Source organism: Alternaria ethzedia (genome assembly GCF_023757985.1).
Source record: "Alternaria ethzedia strain BMP 0044 chromosome Unknown scaffold_18, whole genome shotgun sequence".
In the NCBI taxonomy this organism is placed as follows: Eukaryota; Fungi; Ascomycota; class Dothideomycetes; order Pleosporales; family Pleosporaceae; genus Alternaria; species Alternaria ethzedia.
Window position 1 is genome coordinate 415895 of NW_026056211.1, and position 13890 is coordinate 429784.

Below are 13890 nucleotides of genomic sequence, written 5' to 3' on the forward strand. Positions count from 1 at the left end.
TCTCTGACATGGAAAAGTGTGGTTGCAATTATTTTCCCCTCTCATTACATCCCAACCAACCCCGATATCCTACAACCCACTCATCCACCCATCAGCCTTTCCACCAATACACCTCTACGATGAATTTAGGTAAACACACAATACTATGAAGCTTGTACTACTTCAAATTCCATTCATTTGGAGTCAGTACCAGCTACATAGTATCCTCTATCCACCCAAACCCATACCTCACCCCCAAAAAAGCCAGCCAACAAATCGCGCAATCCTTCCAGTACGCTATCCACAACTTCCAGGGAGGTAGCCAGCACAAAGCAGACATGCTGTCTGGATTCGCGTTGTTTTGTCGCTTTGACGTGAGTCAGAGCGACAAGACAACGCGAATCAAGTCAGACTATCTGCCTCTGTGCTGGCCTACCTTCTGACTGACATTACGCCAATCTTTAAGATTTCCTAAGTTGAAGGCTGCTGTAGCAATCTGCAACTGACAAAGTCTAAAAGATTGGGGTGATGATTAAGGCGTGAAGAGTGCGGTTTACTCACACTACCTACCCCGGTCTTGGAAATTATGTTAGTGGAAATACTGTATGCTAGGATAGCCATCTATTCAGCATTGATGGATATCCTACCATACAGTATTTCCACTGATATAATTTACAAGACTGGGGGAGGGGAGGGATGCCGATACGGAAAGTGTGCGCCCGTTGGATTACTCGATCGTGCGGTCGTCGGAAGATAGCAAGCGTGGGGGTTTTGCGATGGCTGGTAAGCCTGTTCTGATGCGTGGAGAGTGTGGTAGAGGACCTTTTCGTGTGCGCATCCCATAGGACAATCATCGTCCAGCTCGACTGTTAATGTTCGTTGATCTCATGGATGCTTTTGCTCCAATATACCTGAAGCTTGGTATGGTGGAGCAGAAGCACCCATGGAATCAACGAAAATCGGCAGAACGCCTCGCCGACGTTTGGTCACCAACAACCAACAGATTAGTCGAAAGCTCGAGTAACCATCGATCAAACCGTTCGTGACCGTAGCGTTCAGGTCAACTGTCACTGTCCGTTGATTTTATGAATTCTTGAAAAAACGCGCCTCAGATTCATAGACCGCCTCTGCAGGAATTCGTAAAATCAACGACATAACGCAGATACATGATTTCGCATGATTATGCCAGTGATCTATGTCCGAAGCATCGCGGTTTACGCTCGATGTAAATACGCGGTGCTTTGGACATAGATCACTGACACAATCATTAATCATACGCAGATCCTCGCCCGACGTGCGGTCACGAACGGGCTTAACCGACAGTCTCAGGCTTTCGTCTAAGCCGTTCGTGACCGCACGTCGGCAAGAGCCTGCCAGTTCCGTGGATGGTTCGTTGGTGTTGTTGTCTCGATCGGAGCATGCGCTTCTCGTTCAAAGGCTTGACGGTTGGTACCGACGTGTATGGGACAGTTGCTCACAGATCGGGGAAGAATAAGCGTGGAAACGGCTGCAAGACACTGCAATCCGACGACTCAGCACCAAACCCAGACTTTTTGGAAACCTGATCCCCTCTCGCATTCCACCTCTTCACAAATCCTCCCCAGCGATCCTCCTAACCCACTCAACCGTCTCTTGCACACGACTCAAAAAGGGACTATGCCCACACCCCAACCTAGTCACCTGCACCTCCCCACCTTCCGCCCTTGCCATCTCAATCATCTTATCCTGCGCAACAACCGGCATACTCCTATCCTCCTCACAAACCAGATAAGCACTAGGAATCTTCTTCCACGCCGCCCCCGTCGTCTTCGCATAAGCGCTCGCCAGCGAATGCGGTTGGATTTGCGAAAACCAGTACGTCTGTTCGTCGAGAGGAAGGTCGGAGTAGAAGACATGTGGGTCGAGAGCGTGGATATACGGTCCGGAGATTTCAGTCCAAGGAGGGAAGGTGTTGTTCACCGAGTCCATTAGGCTGACACCTTCGGGTAGCATGCTGGCAGCGATGTATCCACATCTCACCACTCCACCTCTTTTCCCTACGGCTTCTCGCTCGGTTTTTCCGAAGCCGACGAGAGCGCTGCTGGCGACGATGCCGCCCCAACTGTGGGCTAGTACGACGACGTCGTTGCCGGAGTCGCCGATGGCGGTGTTGATCATGGACTGAACGACTGCGATGTCGGCTGAGAGGTCAGTGGTAGGTGTTGTGCCGCCGACGGAAGGGAGTTGGCGCGCGTGCGTTGTGTACCCAAGAGCGTGCAGCTTGGTAGTGAGAAGGGAGAAGGCGGAGGGTGTGTGCCAGGCACCGGGAATGAGTATGATTTGGGGTTTAGTCATTGTGGTGGCGTTTGAGAATGTCATTGGGAGGGGTGCTGTCTGTGATGCGAATAGGTCTGCGGACTACAGCAACTCAACAGGCTCGCAAAGTAGGTGACCTAACGTCGGTGTAGGCTCCGGGGTATTTAGCTGTTTCCTAGGTCGGCCGAGAATGAACGAAATGGTCAACCACGACCAGTACTAGCAAGTATAGCGCGTACCCTGAACGCGCCTTCCTCCCTCAATGGCTTTCATACAGTCCAATGTAGTAGTTCCCAGACGTGGAAGTTTGTCGCGCAATTATCCCGATGGAGCGATTCCGCACGACGAAGGGTATGGCCCGGGGTCCTTGGGCACCGGAACTCCGAAACTAGGTTGTCGCGGGCGTAAATGGAGAAGGGCACGGTGGCATGCGTCATACATATGGTTCCCCGAAATACGGCCTTATCTCCACTCTCTTTGCTCGAAGTAGGCATGTATTCCTCTTGACCCGACCATTCCATCGTATCTTGACAGTCTTTCTACGCGTACATCCTCCAACCCACAGCGATATTGACAACAGGTGGCTCCATTGTTTCTCACTAGAGAGGAAGGGCAGTTGGTGTGAACCGTTTAGTCCGGTCAAGAGTCCCAGTCTGCCCCTATAGCTCCATATTCCCTCTCCCTCCTCTTATAAGACATCCTCTCCGAATTTGATCATGTCGTCATGGTGTTGATATCAGCACGTGCGTCCGAGGGATCACGGTCGTTCACATCGTGTCGTTGAATCGCTCGATGGTATCGGGTTCGTATACGTCTTGTCTCTTTCGTCCGTCAATGTCGAAGTATGCTGGACTGGCAAAAGGAAAAGGTGCAAAACGAAATTGGTAGTGTGGAGTGGGGCAGACATGGTGTGAAGTATTAGCGAGGTATGTAGTGCTCACGACAATGCATCCAACCAATCAGAGCTAGAGGCTTGGAAGGGTATCCTTGTCTTTTCGACAGCGCCAGCATTCACATGGTGGAACCAATGTTTGTATGGAGACTTGTATGAAGACTTGTATACGAAAAGCTGGAGCTTGGGTATTGTTGTGTATCTTTCGCCGTTTTCCGGCAATGTATGCGCCTCTAACGCCGACGGCGCCAATAAATGCCCTCCTTGGTACCTGCTGTGTGCCGACTCGCTGCATGTGTCTAAAAGAATCTCCACCAGATGAAGACGATGATGATGAAGGCTAGTCCGCCGATGGGTCCATACTGCGCATCGTTAGTATTCCAAGTTTATGACCGTGACGTGCGTCTGCCCGTTACTCACCTGCTTCAACAACAACTCCCAGTTGATGCGCACAGCAGCCTTCTTGTACTTCCTACTGTCCTCCCTTAACCGACTCGAGATATCGCCCATCCTCTCCAGACTGTCTCCTCGATACAGCAGATCCTCAATGTTCTTGGTCATGACCTTGGTAACGTCCTTCAGCTCATCGTTCAACTTGTCCAGGTTCTGCGTCGCCCTCGAATCTTGGTATGTCTTCTTTGTGCTCTGAATGAACTGATCGAATCCGACGAACTCGTACGGTCGGCATGTGGGTGAGAGGTACTGTTGCGGTTGGTATGTAGTGGTGAATTCGCGTTGGAGGTCTGAGAGGTATGTGAAGGCGAGTTTGCGCGGGTAGGAACGGTCGCATATGCAGAGGAAGCAGAGGTCGCCCTCGATTATGTAGCTGGTGGTTGCGTTAGCGTGTGATCGAGGATGCTTCTCTGCACGTAAAGGCAGGGGCAATGCACGTACTGAAATGTGTAGTTTCCGCTCTCTATACTCGCTTGTTGTTCGGCGTTACGGTTTAGACGTCGCTGTAACATCTTTACTTTGTTCGTGGCCTCGGTGAACTCGGCATCATTCTAGAAAATGTGAGCCCCATTTTTAGGCTACGTGAATAGCTCGAGAGGCGCCGTTACCTGGTTATCGTCGACCGAGGCTACCAAATGAAGGCCTAGACATGTATCAGCACGTGTGCAGCCTTCAATACGGCTGAGTTACTGACCGTCGAGCCGCGATATTATGGTGTGTTTGATCATGGTGGCGGTTGAGGGTGCAGAGAATTACAGCTGCTGAGTGTACAACGTCGCCAAATATTATGACGAGCGCAAAGTCAGGCCCGAGGGTGAGTAGTCGCCTATAGGGGATACGTGTCGGGCGGATGATACCAGATCGCAAAGATGACGATGCGGAAAGGTCGCGCGGGAAAGCGCACGGACGCGCCAACGGCCATTACCGAACAACCAGCATGCTGTGACCCTTCAATGCACTGTCTTTCATGACTCTACAGACGCGTTGATCGGAATTTCGAGGCCATAGAGACTGACTGGATTAATATCGGTATCCTTGTGACGGAATATCTGGTACAACCTCAACTCAGCGCCCCAGCCACCATGCGGAGCCGAGCTTCTATCCTCGCGTACCCTTTCAACACCTTCACTCTATGCATCGAGTGGCGGACGCGCTTTCAGCCCTGATTCAAGTCGCTCGATGCTCAAGCTTCCCAGTAGAACCCGACCTTAGCCATTGGTAGATCAGCCTTGCGGAACGCGATAGCTACTGCCTCAACACAAACGACATCGCACCGGCATTTTGCCAGCTGCCGCTCATACCAACCTACCCAGGTAGTCACTTGCACTTACGACGTCGTGTAAGCAAATACTTGCTCAAGTTCGACATCAAGCTTCTGCATCCAGTCCAAACGACAAGATGTCGTTACCAGTAAGGTGCGTTCCCACTCTTCACCACACCATGTACCGTGCGCCGTCTTCACGACTTGTCTGCCAAGCGCGTGACTACCATTGTGCAACTGCTCAATACGACCTCCACATTCACTTCGCGCGCCGACATTCTTCTTTTCACACGTGACTGTCGCTTGGTCCAATAGCCTACTGTTCGCCCGTATCCACCGTCCGACAATAGAAAGCTCAACGCGGATTGGCAACCCATATCCCGTCTCCCTCAGCTTCGATTGACAACCATAGACCTTCGTCCGCCACCCGACTCACCTCTCCACACGACCATCACCCGACACCTGTTCCGCCTACAACAGAATCAGGACAAACCACTGCACCACCTCCAACAACACCAAACAAACGAGTCAAAATGCACCATTCGGACCCCGACTCCTCATCTCTCTCTTCCCCTCCCTCATCTTCATCTGAGCAGGTCTCACCCATCCCCTCAAGCCTGCCGAGCCAAGTCCCAGATTCTGCCATCTCAACAACAGAGAACGACTCGTCCATCATGCCATCGATCGAGTCTCCATCCCTACCTCAGCAGGCGCTGGCGCCTACATCTACTACTATGCCGACATCCAACATGGGCGCTAAACGCGTGTCCAAGCAGAGCCCAAAGAGGTCTCACGAAGAAGTCGATGATGACGACGAAGAGCCCGCCTTCGGTACACCGCCTCCCAAACGCGCCGCCAGGAGTACAAGCTCAGCAACAAAAGCCAAGACTACGAAAAAGAAGACGCCTGCTCCAAAGAAGCCTGCGCCCAAAAAGCCAGCCCCGAAGAAAGCAGCAGCCAAGAAACCCGCTCCTGCAGCAACACCCAGCTCACGTCCCTCGCGCAACCGCAAAGCACCAGAGCGCTTCGAGGAGTTTGAGGAAAAGCCCACTCCCAAAGCTGCCCCAACCAAGAAGGGACTAAGCAAAGTCTTCGACCCAATCTACATCACCACCAACTCCTCCAGCCGTCTAGTCAAAGCCGACATCTACGTAAGTCTTCATCACAATCCATTCACCACTCACAAGTCAAACAGCTCACACATCGCAGCACATGCTCCTTGAAGGACCAGCCTGGACCCACCTCAGCGCAGAGCAGCAGAGTACACTCATCTCCATGCTCCCCGAGAATACCACGCACCAAGCTCTGCTTGCCAAGACCAGCGCCGGCAACACAGAAGACACACGGCCTTCAGCCTTCACGCTGGCAAACAACTGCTTCCGTACCGATGTCGCCAAGTTCCAGGAAGATCTCAAGAACGGTCATTTGGCCAAGACGTGGCAGGCGGCTGCTGAGCAGGCTGTGATTGAACGGGCGGCGGGAGAGTATGATGAGTGGAAAGCGGCGGAGGCGGAGTCGTGGTGGGGTCAGAAGAGCAACTGAGATCTTTGGTGGCAAGTGTTGAGCTTATGATGATGGCTCAGACGGAAGTTCTGGTGCGCGCGCCTCGTGCGGCGTCAAATGGGACTCTAGAGTGCGAGTTTGGGGGAACTTGGTGGGCAACCCCGAGGTTCAGTTGCGACATCTAGTACGTATCCTGACCCCTAGATATCATTTCTACAAAACGTACATGTAAAAGCCGCCTCTCCTTCGTCTTCTGTGTGTCTTCTCGAATCCAGATATGACTGCCTCCTTATCTCTTTGTTCTTTTGTTTGGCTCCCGATCGCATCAGTGAAAGACCAAAAACTTCCAACAACGTGACTTTTCCGTTACGTCAGCGCACACTATTGCGACTTAGCGAGTGTAAACAAGAGATTTTCTGTTTCTTTGCATTCATTGAGTCGCGACTCTGCTACCCCTCTATCTTGGATATTCTCAGCCCACTGCGACGATACCGCGACGACACCACAACGCGTACTCCCGCATCCATCAGCAACCGCAGTAGCATCGAAGACGCTGAAGTCCAGGGAAATAACCCGAAGGAAATACACCGCAACCGAACAAGCGAACACCTGCGCGACAAGGTCTCTACCGCAGTCACGCTATCAGCGTAAGTCCAGCCCCCGCCTCATCATCCCACTCACACGATCACTAACATACCCATCAGCGCTGTGACAAGTAGCGAGGAAATATCCATCTACTACCCCTTTGAATACTGCGCCAGAGACATCCGATCTCCTGCAAGGCGTCAGTACCAACTTCGCGACCGGCGCCAGGACCGCGACAAACACCATCAAGAAGACCACAAACACAACATCAACAGTCATCGCTTCCGCCACCTCCAACAACACAGCCGCAAAAATGAACTCTATCGTCTCGCCAACTCTGTTCAGGATCGTAAGCGCCGGCTACACTATCATGAACAAGGCCAATTCCGCACTCGAATATCGCGCCCTCGAATACGCATTGTACTCCGTCATGACTGTTCGGGGCACTGTAAGTGTGATGAGAATCTGGAAAGGCGCAAGGACTCCACCAGGAGTCGACCATAACACATGGAAGGCTATCACTTGGCGCGTTATTAACTGGCTTCATATTAAGCTTAAGACGAATGTTAGTCTACGGAAAGAGCTGGAAGTTGCGAAGAAGCAGCAGAAGGAGTCTGAGATGAGGGAGAAGGCGAGCTCTGATCGAGCGCGTCGAAATACACAGGTCGACGAGGTTCCAGACTTTGCGACGCCTGTGCGCGAAGAGCCTACACAAACACCAGAAGTGGTCCGCAAATTACAGGAGGCACTCAAGGAGACGAGCGATAGCCTGAAGCGCAGTAATGCGCAGGTCAAAGAGCTCCAGCAGTCTACGAGCAAGCCTGCGCACCCGAGTAGAATTTCCAACTCGTCTCACAACTCATCAACTCCAAAGCGAGATGCACTGGAGGATATGGGGCATCAACTTCGGGCGGCGCGGCAAGAGGCTGTAGACGCCAAGATGGAAGCGGATTCCAAGGACGAGCAGCTACGGCTGGTGCGAGAAGAGGCTGATGGGGCTAAAGCTAAAGTCGCTTCACTACTGGCTTCTCACGGTCAAGAACCTCGGGCAGTATCGGAAGAGATTGAGGCGGTTGAAGCTCAAGTGGCTTCCCTGAAGGCTGAGCTGGAAGCTGCACGACAAGAAACGCAGACGGCTAACGTGGAACTCCTCTCAGTCAAGGAGCAATTGGGTTGCGCGAACGAAGCCATCAAAACCGCTGGATCTGGCCTGGCCCAGGTGAAAGAACTCGTGGGAAAAGTCCAAGAAGAGAAGGAAGAGGCAGAAGCCAACGCAGCATCTCTGACTATGCAGTTGCAAGCGTCCCGAGAAGAAGAAGAGAAGGGCAGAGCCGATGCAGCTTCGATGGAGAGAGACTTCCACGAGGTGCGACTACGACATAGCAAGGAAGTTGCCGCGCTCAAAGAGCAGGTCAAGGAGTGGGAAGGCATTGCTGCGGAGGCGAAGGAAGTTAACGATAATGTGCAGACCGCGCTTAATGAGGAGAACGAGGAGCTCAAAGAGCAGCTCAAGAAGGAGGTTACTCGTCGCGAGGCATTGGAGATGGAGGTCAAGAAGCTGAAGTCGGAGATCGACGGTGCGAAAGCCACAGAGATGGCTGCACCCGCAGCGAAGTCGCTCACTCCATCTGAGACGCAGAATGCATCGAGCGCGATCTATTCCAACCATCCTATCGATACTCAGCCACGTCTCGTCCCCGTCGCCGGTCTCACAAGCCCATCTACACCCATCCCCACGGCATTACCAGGCCCCACAACCACTCCCGATACAACCTCGACGCCAAAGGACCACAAAAAACTCACCGCAGACTGGAATGCTAGGACGATCACACTCCCAGCATACATCGAAGGCTTGGATGCGTTGAAGCGAAAGTCTGATGATGAGGGCGAGACACCCAGACCGGTCAAGCAGCTTCGGCTTAGCGGCGAGAGTGCAGAGATTCCGACAGGAAATCTATTGACGCCTGATGGGGGACCGGCATTCAAGTTCGCCGTACAAGAACCAGGCGAAGCAGAACAGGGAGAAGACCAGGAAGAAGAACACGAAGAAGAACAGGGAGAAGACGATGGTGACACTTCTGATATCGAAGACTTCTGGAGTTCTTTTGAGGGTGACGCGGACAACTCGGGCACTTTCACATATGGCTTGGGCGACGAAGTTGGCGCTGAGGTAGCAGCTCTTCCCGAGAAAGACGCAGCGAAGGGCAAGGCAAACCCCCTTGGCGATACTCTCGTCATTGACGGCGATACCATCATCGATGAAAGCGATCACAGCAATGACGATCTCTATGCCATGCCTTCACCAAGTCCAAACAAGCAGCCGCCTCCGGTCATCAGCGATATTCCCGGTATCGACATCCCCGATATCGACATCCCCGCCATCGAGCTGACTCCAGCTACCAAGCGGAAGGTCAACGTCGACGGCGAAGAAGGTTCACCTAAGCCATCTCAGGTAGCGAGGATGAAGGAGGACCTTGGCGGTGAGCAGACTCTGGCTTTGGAGAACATGACTCCAATTGTCGTTACTCGCAAGCCCACTATCATATTGACCCCGGCTACGAAGCGGCTCTTGACAGAAGATGACGGTGAAGAGCCGCCTCCGTCGTCGCAGATGCCACCTAGGTTATTGCAGTCACTGCCGAAGTCGTCAAAGGTGCAGAGGACGAAGGTTGACTTGGGTGATGAGCAGACTCCGACTCTGAACGAGATGTTCACAGAGAACGTTGTGGATGCGCCTCTTGAAGGAAACGAGACGACTGAAGTCAGCAGTCCATCCCAAGTCCCAGCCGAGAACGGCGATACTCCACCGGAAGCACATCCCGCGTCGACCGAGCCAGCAGGCCCAAATAACGACATCACGACAGCTAACACCGATGAAACAAACGTAGCCAGCGCCGCCAGTCTTGCGCTCCCTGCTTCATCCCAGGCACCCAACAACAGGCGCACGCGCAATGCCGGGAAGCCCATCGGATCTCTCAACGAGAACGTGTTGAGTAAGATGGCAGCGTCGCCGATGAAGGAGGATAAAGAGATAGATGCGCAGAAGGAGAATGGAAGGGGCAAGTCTCCCGTCAAGTCGACAAAGTCGCCAGCAAAGAAGACGGTCAAGTCGCCGGCTAAGGCACCGGAGAGATCGCGAGCGAGCAGGAGCCCGTCCAAGTCAAAGGCGGATAGGCGATAGCTTCTGGCGAGGTCGATGGGAAGCAGGAGAATGGGAGCGAGGACGGAAACAAGGACGACAACGACGATGAAGACCACAACAGGAGCGAGAACGAAAACGACATGAGCGCAACAAAGATCGACGTCGCAAAGACGACTAGATCCCGAGACTGCATTCGCGAGGCTCGTGTATATGACACGAGGATACGAAGCGATGCAGTCTCACCAGAACAAAGACGCTCACGAGATGATTAGCGGGACAGTGCCGATAGGGTATCTCCGAGCGAGAAAGAGCAGGAGACTATACCAATCAGTGCGACACCATTAAACTGGGTGTTGGCATTGATGGCGAGGTATAGGACGGGTTCAGTGTGATGGAAATGATGATTCCAAGGTTTTGATGATTTTGATGGATGCTTTGGAGTTTGCGATGGGTGTTGGTGGGGCGGTCAGTGATTTGTGTGGGGAGGGTTGGAAAGAGAAGAATGCGAGAGGAGAAGGGATCGTTGCCACCTCCAGAGAGGAATGTGCACAAGGATGTGAGATGCTGCTATCTCCAAAAAGGGAGATACACAAGCATGTTGGGAGTGAGAAGGATAATGCTGTCTTCAAAGAGACTATACCGACAGGTACAAGGAGGTTGAAGTGAAGAAGATACATAGTGTACGATAAGAGTGACCGGGTCGTGAGAGAAAGGACCATAAAGGGCGATGGTTCGTCGAATCGAGTAGAGTGACGCGATGATATGCTTGCGGCAGACTGCAGCTTACCGTTGCGTTGTTCTCCCAACTTCTTCAGATAGTACGTTTACACATTCGCATATCTTGTATTCGATTGTGTCGCTGCTTGCTAGTTGTGTGTGAGTTTTGCAAGCAACAAAGACGCAGCGGTGCGGCTACCTTATAATACCCTCTTCCGACTCTAAGTGTAATGCGAAGCTTTAATTCTTCTATGGACAAGCAACTTATAAAATCTGTCTATATACAACTATCGAACTAGGCCTCTTAAGAAGAGAAGTACTGTTAACACAAGAGCTCGTTGCTTGCTTGATCGTTATGGATAACACTGCCAGTGCTGTGTGAAATGGGTACTTCATGATTTGGGACAGCGCCTCAAAAGCCTTTCACTTTTACTTCTACTTGGTGCCTCACGACCCTCCTTAAAGCCAAACCTTGTGGCGCTCCACTAGCGATAAACGCGGCCCAGTCACCTCAACCGCCTTGTTGTCACCCCTGACCACACCCAAACTTGTAACCCATTCAAGATGGCCGAACCATCAGGTCCAGCTAGTTTTCCAAGCCTCCCGGTAGAAATGAAAGCCAACATCTTCGCCTACATACGCGACAAAGCCACCAATGCAGTCGTTCGTCTCGTCAACCACGAATGGCGAGACATCATCACGCCAATGGCTTTTTCGAACCTCACGATAGCGTCGGACAATGTCACCCCAGAAATGCTGAACACATTCCTCGAGCCTGGGAACGGCGTCATACGCCACGTAAAGAGTATTTACATCGCCCGCAGTGGTACTGAGAAGCTGTACGATGTGTGCGACTACTCAACGCAGACACTACTCATGACAATCATCAACGAACTCCCCAAGGGGGCATTACGCGCTCTAGCCGGTGAAGTAAATTTGTCCACAAGGATGATGTTTCATCTGCTGCAGAACCACACGAAGATAAAGCGGCTCGATGTTCTTTTCAATTTGGGGCTTGGTACTGCCAACGTAAGCTACGCACACGGAGCTCACGAATCGTGGATATCATCTCGACTTGCAAGTATCGAGTCGCTCACCGTGATGCCCGATGACATGGGCAGCGAACAATGCAAGGCGGCTGGACTACTCGTGCGCAGCGCTCCGAATCTCAAAGAACTCAGGATTGTGACACGTCCTGATTGCCTCAGTCTAATGGCGTATCCTGACCGCCCAGAGGCACGACCAGACTGGGCCGTCTTTGGAGGGCCGTCTGAAAGTGGCAGTGCGCCTCCTCAACTCAAGTTATCACGGATGAGCCTGGGGCAGGTGGTCTTGGGGCGAAGAGCTGCAGCTCTATTGCAGGGCAACGTCGACTTATCCAAACTCAGATGTCTTCAGCTTGTGGGTTGCGAGAGCATCGTCGATCTCATGACAGTACTTGCGCCCGTTTGCAACCTCACTCAGTTGAACATTACAATGGCTCGGAATTCTTCTCCACTAGAACACACCGTACGGGCTGTCGAAGCACTCCTCAACTCCTTCAACAGTCTGGAAAAGCTTTGGCTCGACATGGCAGACGGACGCATGGTCGATGTATCTTGTATCTCCCGCCACACCTCCCTCCGCCAACTCGGCATAGACGGCCAGATCACAGACCGCGTACCCTTCTACCCCCCGAAGGATCTGGAAAAACTACTGAAATCACTCCCCTATCTCAATGGCCTCGCCGTACACTTCCCCCGCCAATCCCTCCACCCGATCCGAGATCCCAACCCACTTTCTTATCCAGTGCCAGACCGACCCGGCTCCGACATGATATTCGACCAGAAGGTTTTTCTAGTAAGCAACCCTCCAAGGTCTCATCTCCCCACAACTCTAATAGCGAGAACTGACAACGTCTTTAGACACATATCGCCGCACACCCCCATCTGAAACACCTCCGCCTCCTATCCCCACCAGATATCCACTATACCCGCGACAACTTCGTTCCAGATCGTGAGCCCTGTGCCGTCAGCTTTGCTGCACTGGATGAGATGGTTATGCAGCGCTATGCTGCACAGATGCTGTATTATTTGAGCAATTCAGGCTCGCGAGTACAAGTTCTGGGTATTTCACCAGGGGCAAGCCATATCGTGGAGAAGACGGGGCTGGAAGATGGGAATGGGCATTCTTGGCCGGAGTATTGGTATAGGAAGGGAAGAGATTGTGGTGACGGCGAGAGCGGGTCAGTGGAGATGATGGTAGGGAAAGGGCCGGTGAAGGAGAGGGAAGGAGATGTGTTGGGGAAGTTGAAGGAGGTTGCTGTGCCGATGAAGATCGGACCTGGTGTGCTGATTAACACTGTGTTTAAGCAGATGTTTGATGTTCGATGTTGATGGGGGATTGGGAGGGGCGCTATCATCAAAGCTCTAGGTCTAAAAAAGTCTCGTGGATACTGAAATCTTTACCGCAGACATGCGCTCAAGTAGGGCGAGTTTTAGAAGCCACAAGCATGGTTGCCGTAGACATGCTTTTGTATGTTTTGAGTTTAGCAAGTCACACATGTGGTTGTTGGATATATATCCTTACTTAAGTAAAGGCCAACGCTTCATACTCTCAGAAGTCTTCTGGATACCCGACATGTTTGCCGCAGACATGGACTTATGTGGCGTGAGTTGGAGAAGCTACAGAGTTTATTGCCGTAGACATGACTTTCTGTGCTCAAAGGTTGAGAAGTTACGACTGTGTCTAACGCACACATGCTCTTCGGCAAATAAAGACACGCCTCCGTTTCTCTAGTGTAGGCGGCATGTGGAACATGGATCGAGAGACATCATAACTTCACGATATGCTCTTCATGCGTATAGTCATCGTGCTATTTCCCAAATTTAGTTACCAATACCTACCCGAGACTGAAACATTTAATCCAAAAGTTTGAAACGAGCGGTCAGAGACATCATGTAGTCGCCTAGCTCATTTTACATAGAGCCCATTCCGCTACTTTGTACGTAGTCAATCCGCCAGATACACAAAGAGCAAGATTGTTTTGAGGACTACAATCAAGTCACCGCTTCCTAAGATTCC

At 52.1% G+C, this 13890-nt stretch overlaps 4 protein-coding genes across 4 annotated transcripts; 3 read left to right on the forward strand and 1 right to left on the reverse strand.

The window, feature by feature from the left end:
• Window positions 1-3465: 3465 nt before the first annotated feature.
• J4E87_007053 (uncharacterized protein) lies at window positions 3466-4347 on the reverse strand (the record flags this gene model as incomplete). The annotated part of the gene is made up of 5 exons (XM_049378650.1): window positions 3466-3528; window positions 3587-3992; window positions 4061-4170; window positions 4228-4262; window positions 4314-4347. 5 exons carry the CDS (start codon window positions 4345-4347, stop codon window positions 3466-3468), a joined length of 648 nt encoding a protein of 215 aa, XP_049231671.1.
• A 1066-nt stretch (window positions 4348-5413) lies between these two features.
• J4E87_007054 (uncharacterized protein) lies at window positions 5414-6422 on the forward strand (the record flags this gene model as incomplete). The annotated part of the gene is made up of 2 exons (XM_049378651.1): window positions 5414-6031; window positions 6090-6422. 2 exons carry the CDS (start codon window positions 5414-5416, stop codon window positions 6420-6422), a joined length of 951 nt encoding a protein of 316 aa, XP_049231672.1.
• Window positions 6423-7281: 859 nt separating this feature from the next.
• J4E87_007055 (uncharacterized protein) lies at window positions 7282-10149 on the forward strand (the record flags this gene model as incomplete). The annotated part of the gene is made up of 1 exon (XM_049378652.1): window positions 7282-10149. One exon carries the CDS (start codon window positions 7282-7284, stop codon window positions 10147-10149), a length of 2868 nt encoding a protein of 955 aa, XP_049231673.1.
• Window positions 10150-11439: 1290 nt separating this feature from the next.
• J4E87_007056 (uncharacterized protein) lies at window positions 11440-12759 on the forward strand (the record flags this gene model as incomplete). Its single annotated transcript, XM_049378653.1, has 1 exon — window positions 11440-12759. One exon carries the CDS (start codon window positions 11440-11442, stop codon window positions 12757-12759), a length of 1320 nt encoding a protein of 439 aa, XP_049231674.1.
• Window positions 12760-13890: the final 1131 nt, after the last annotated feature.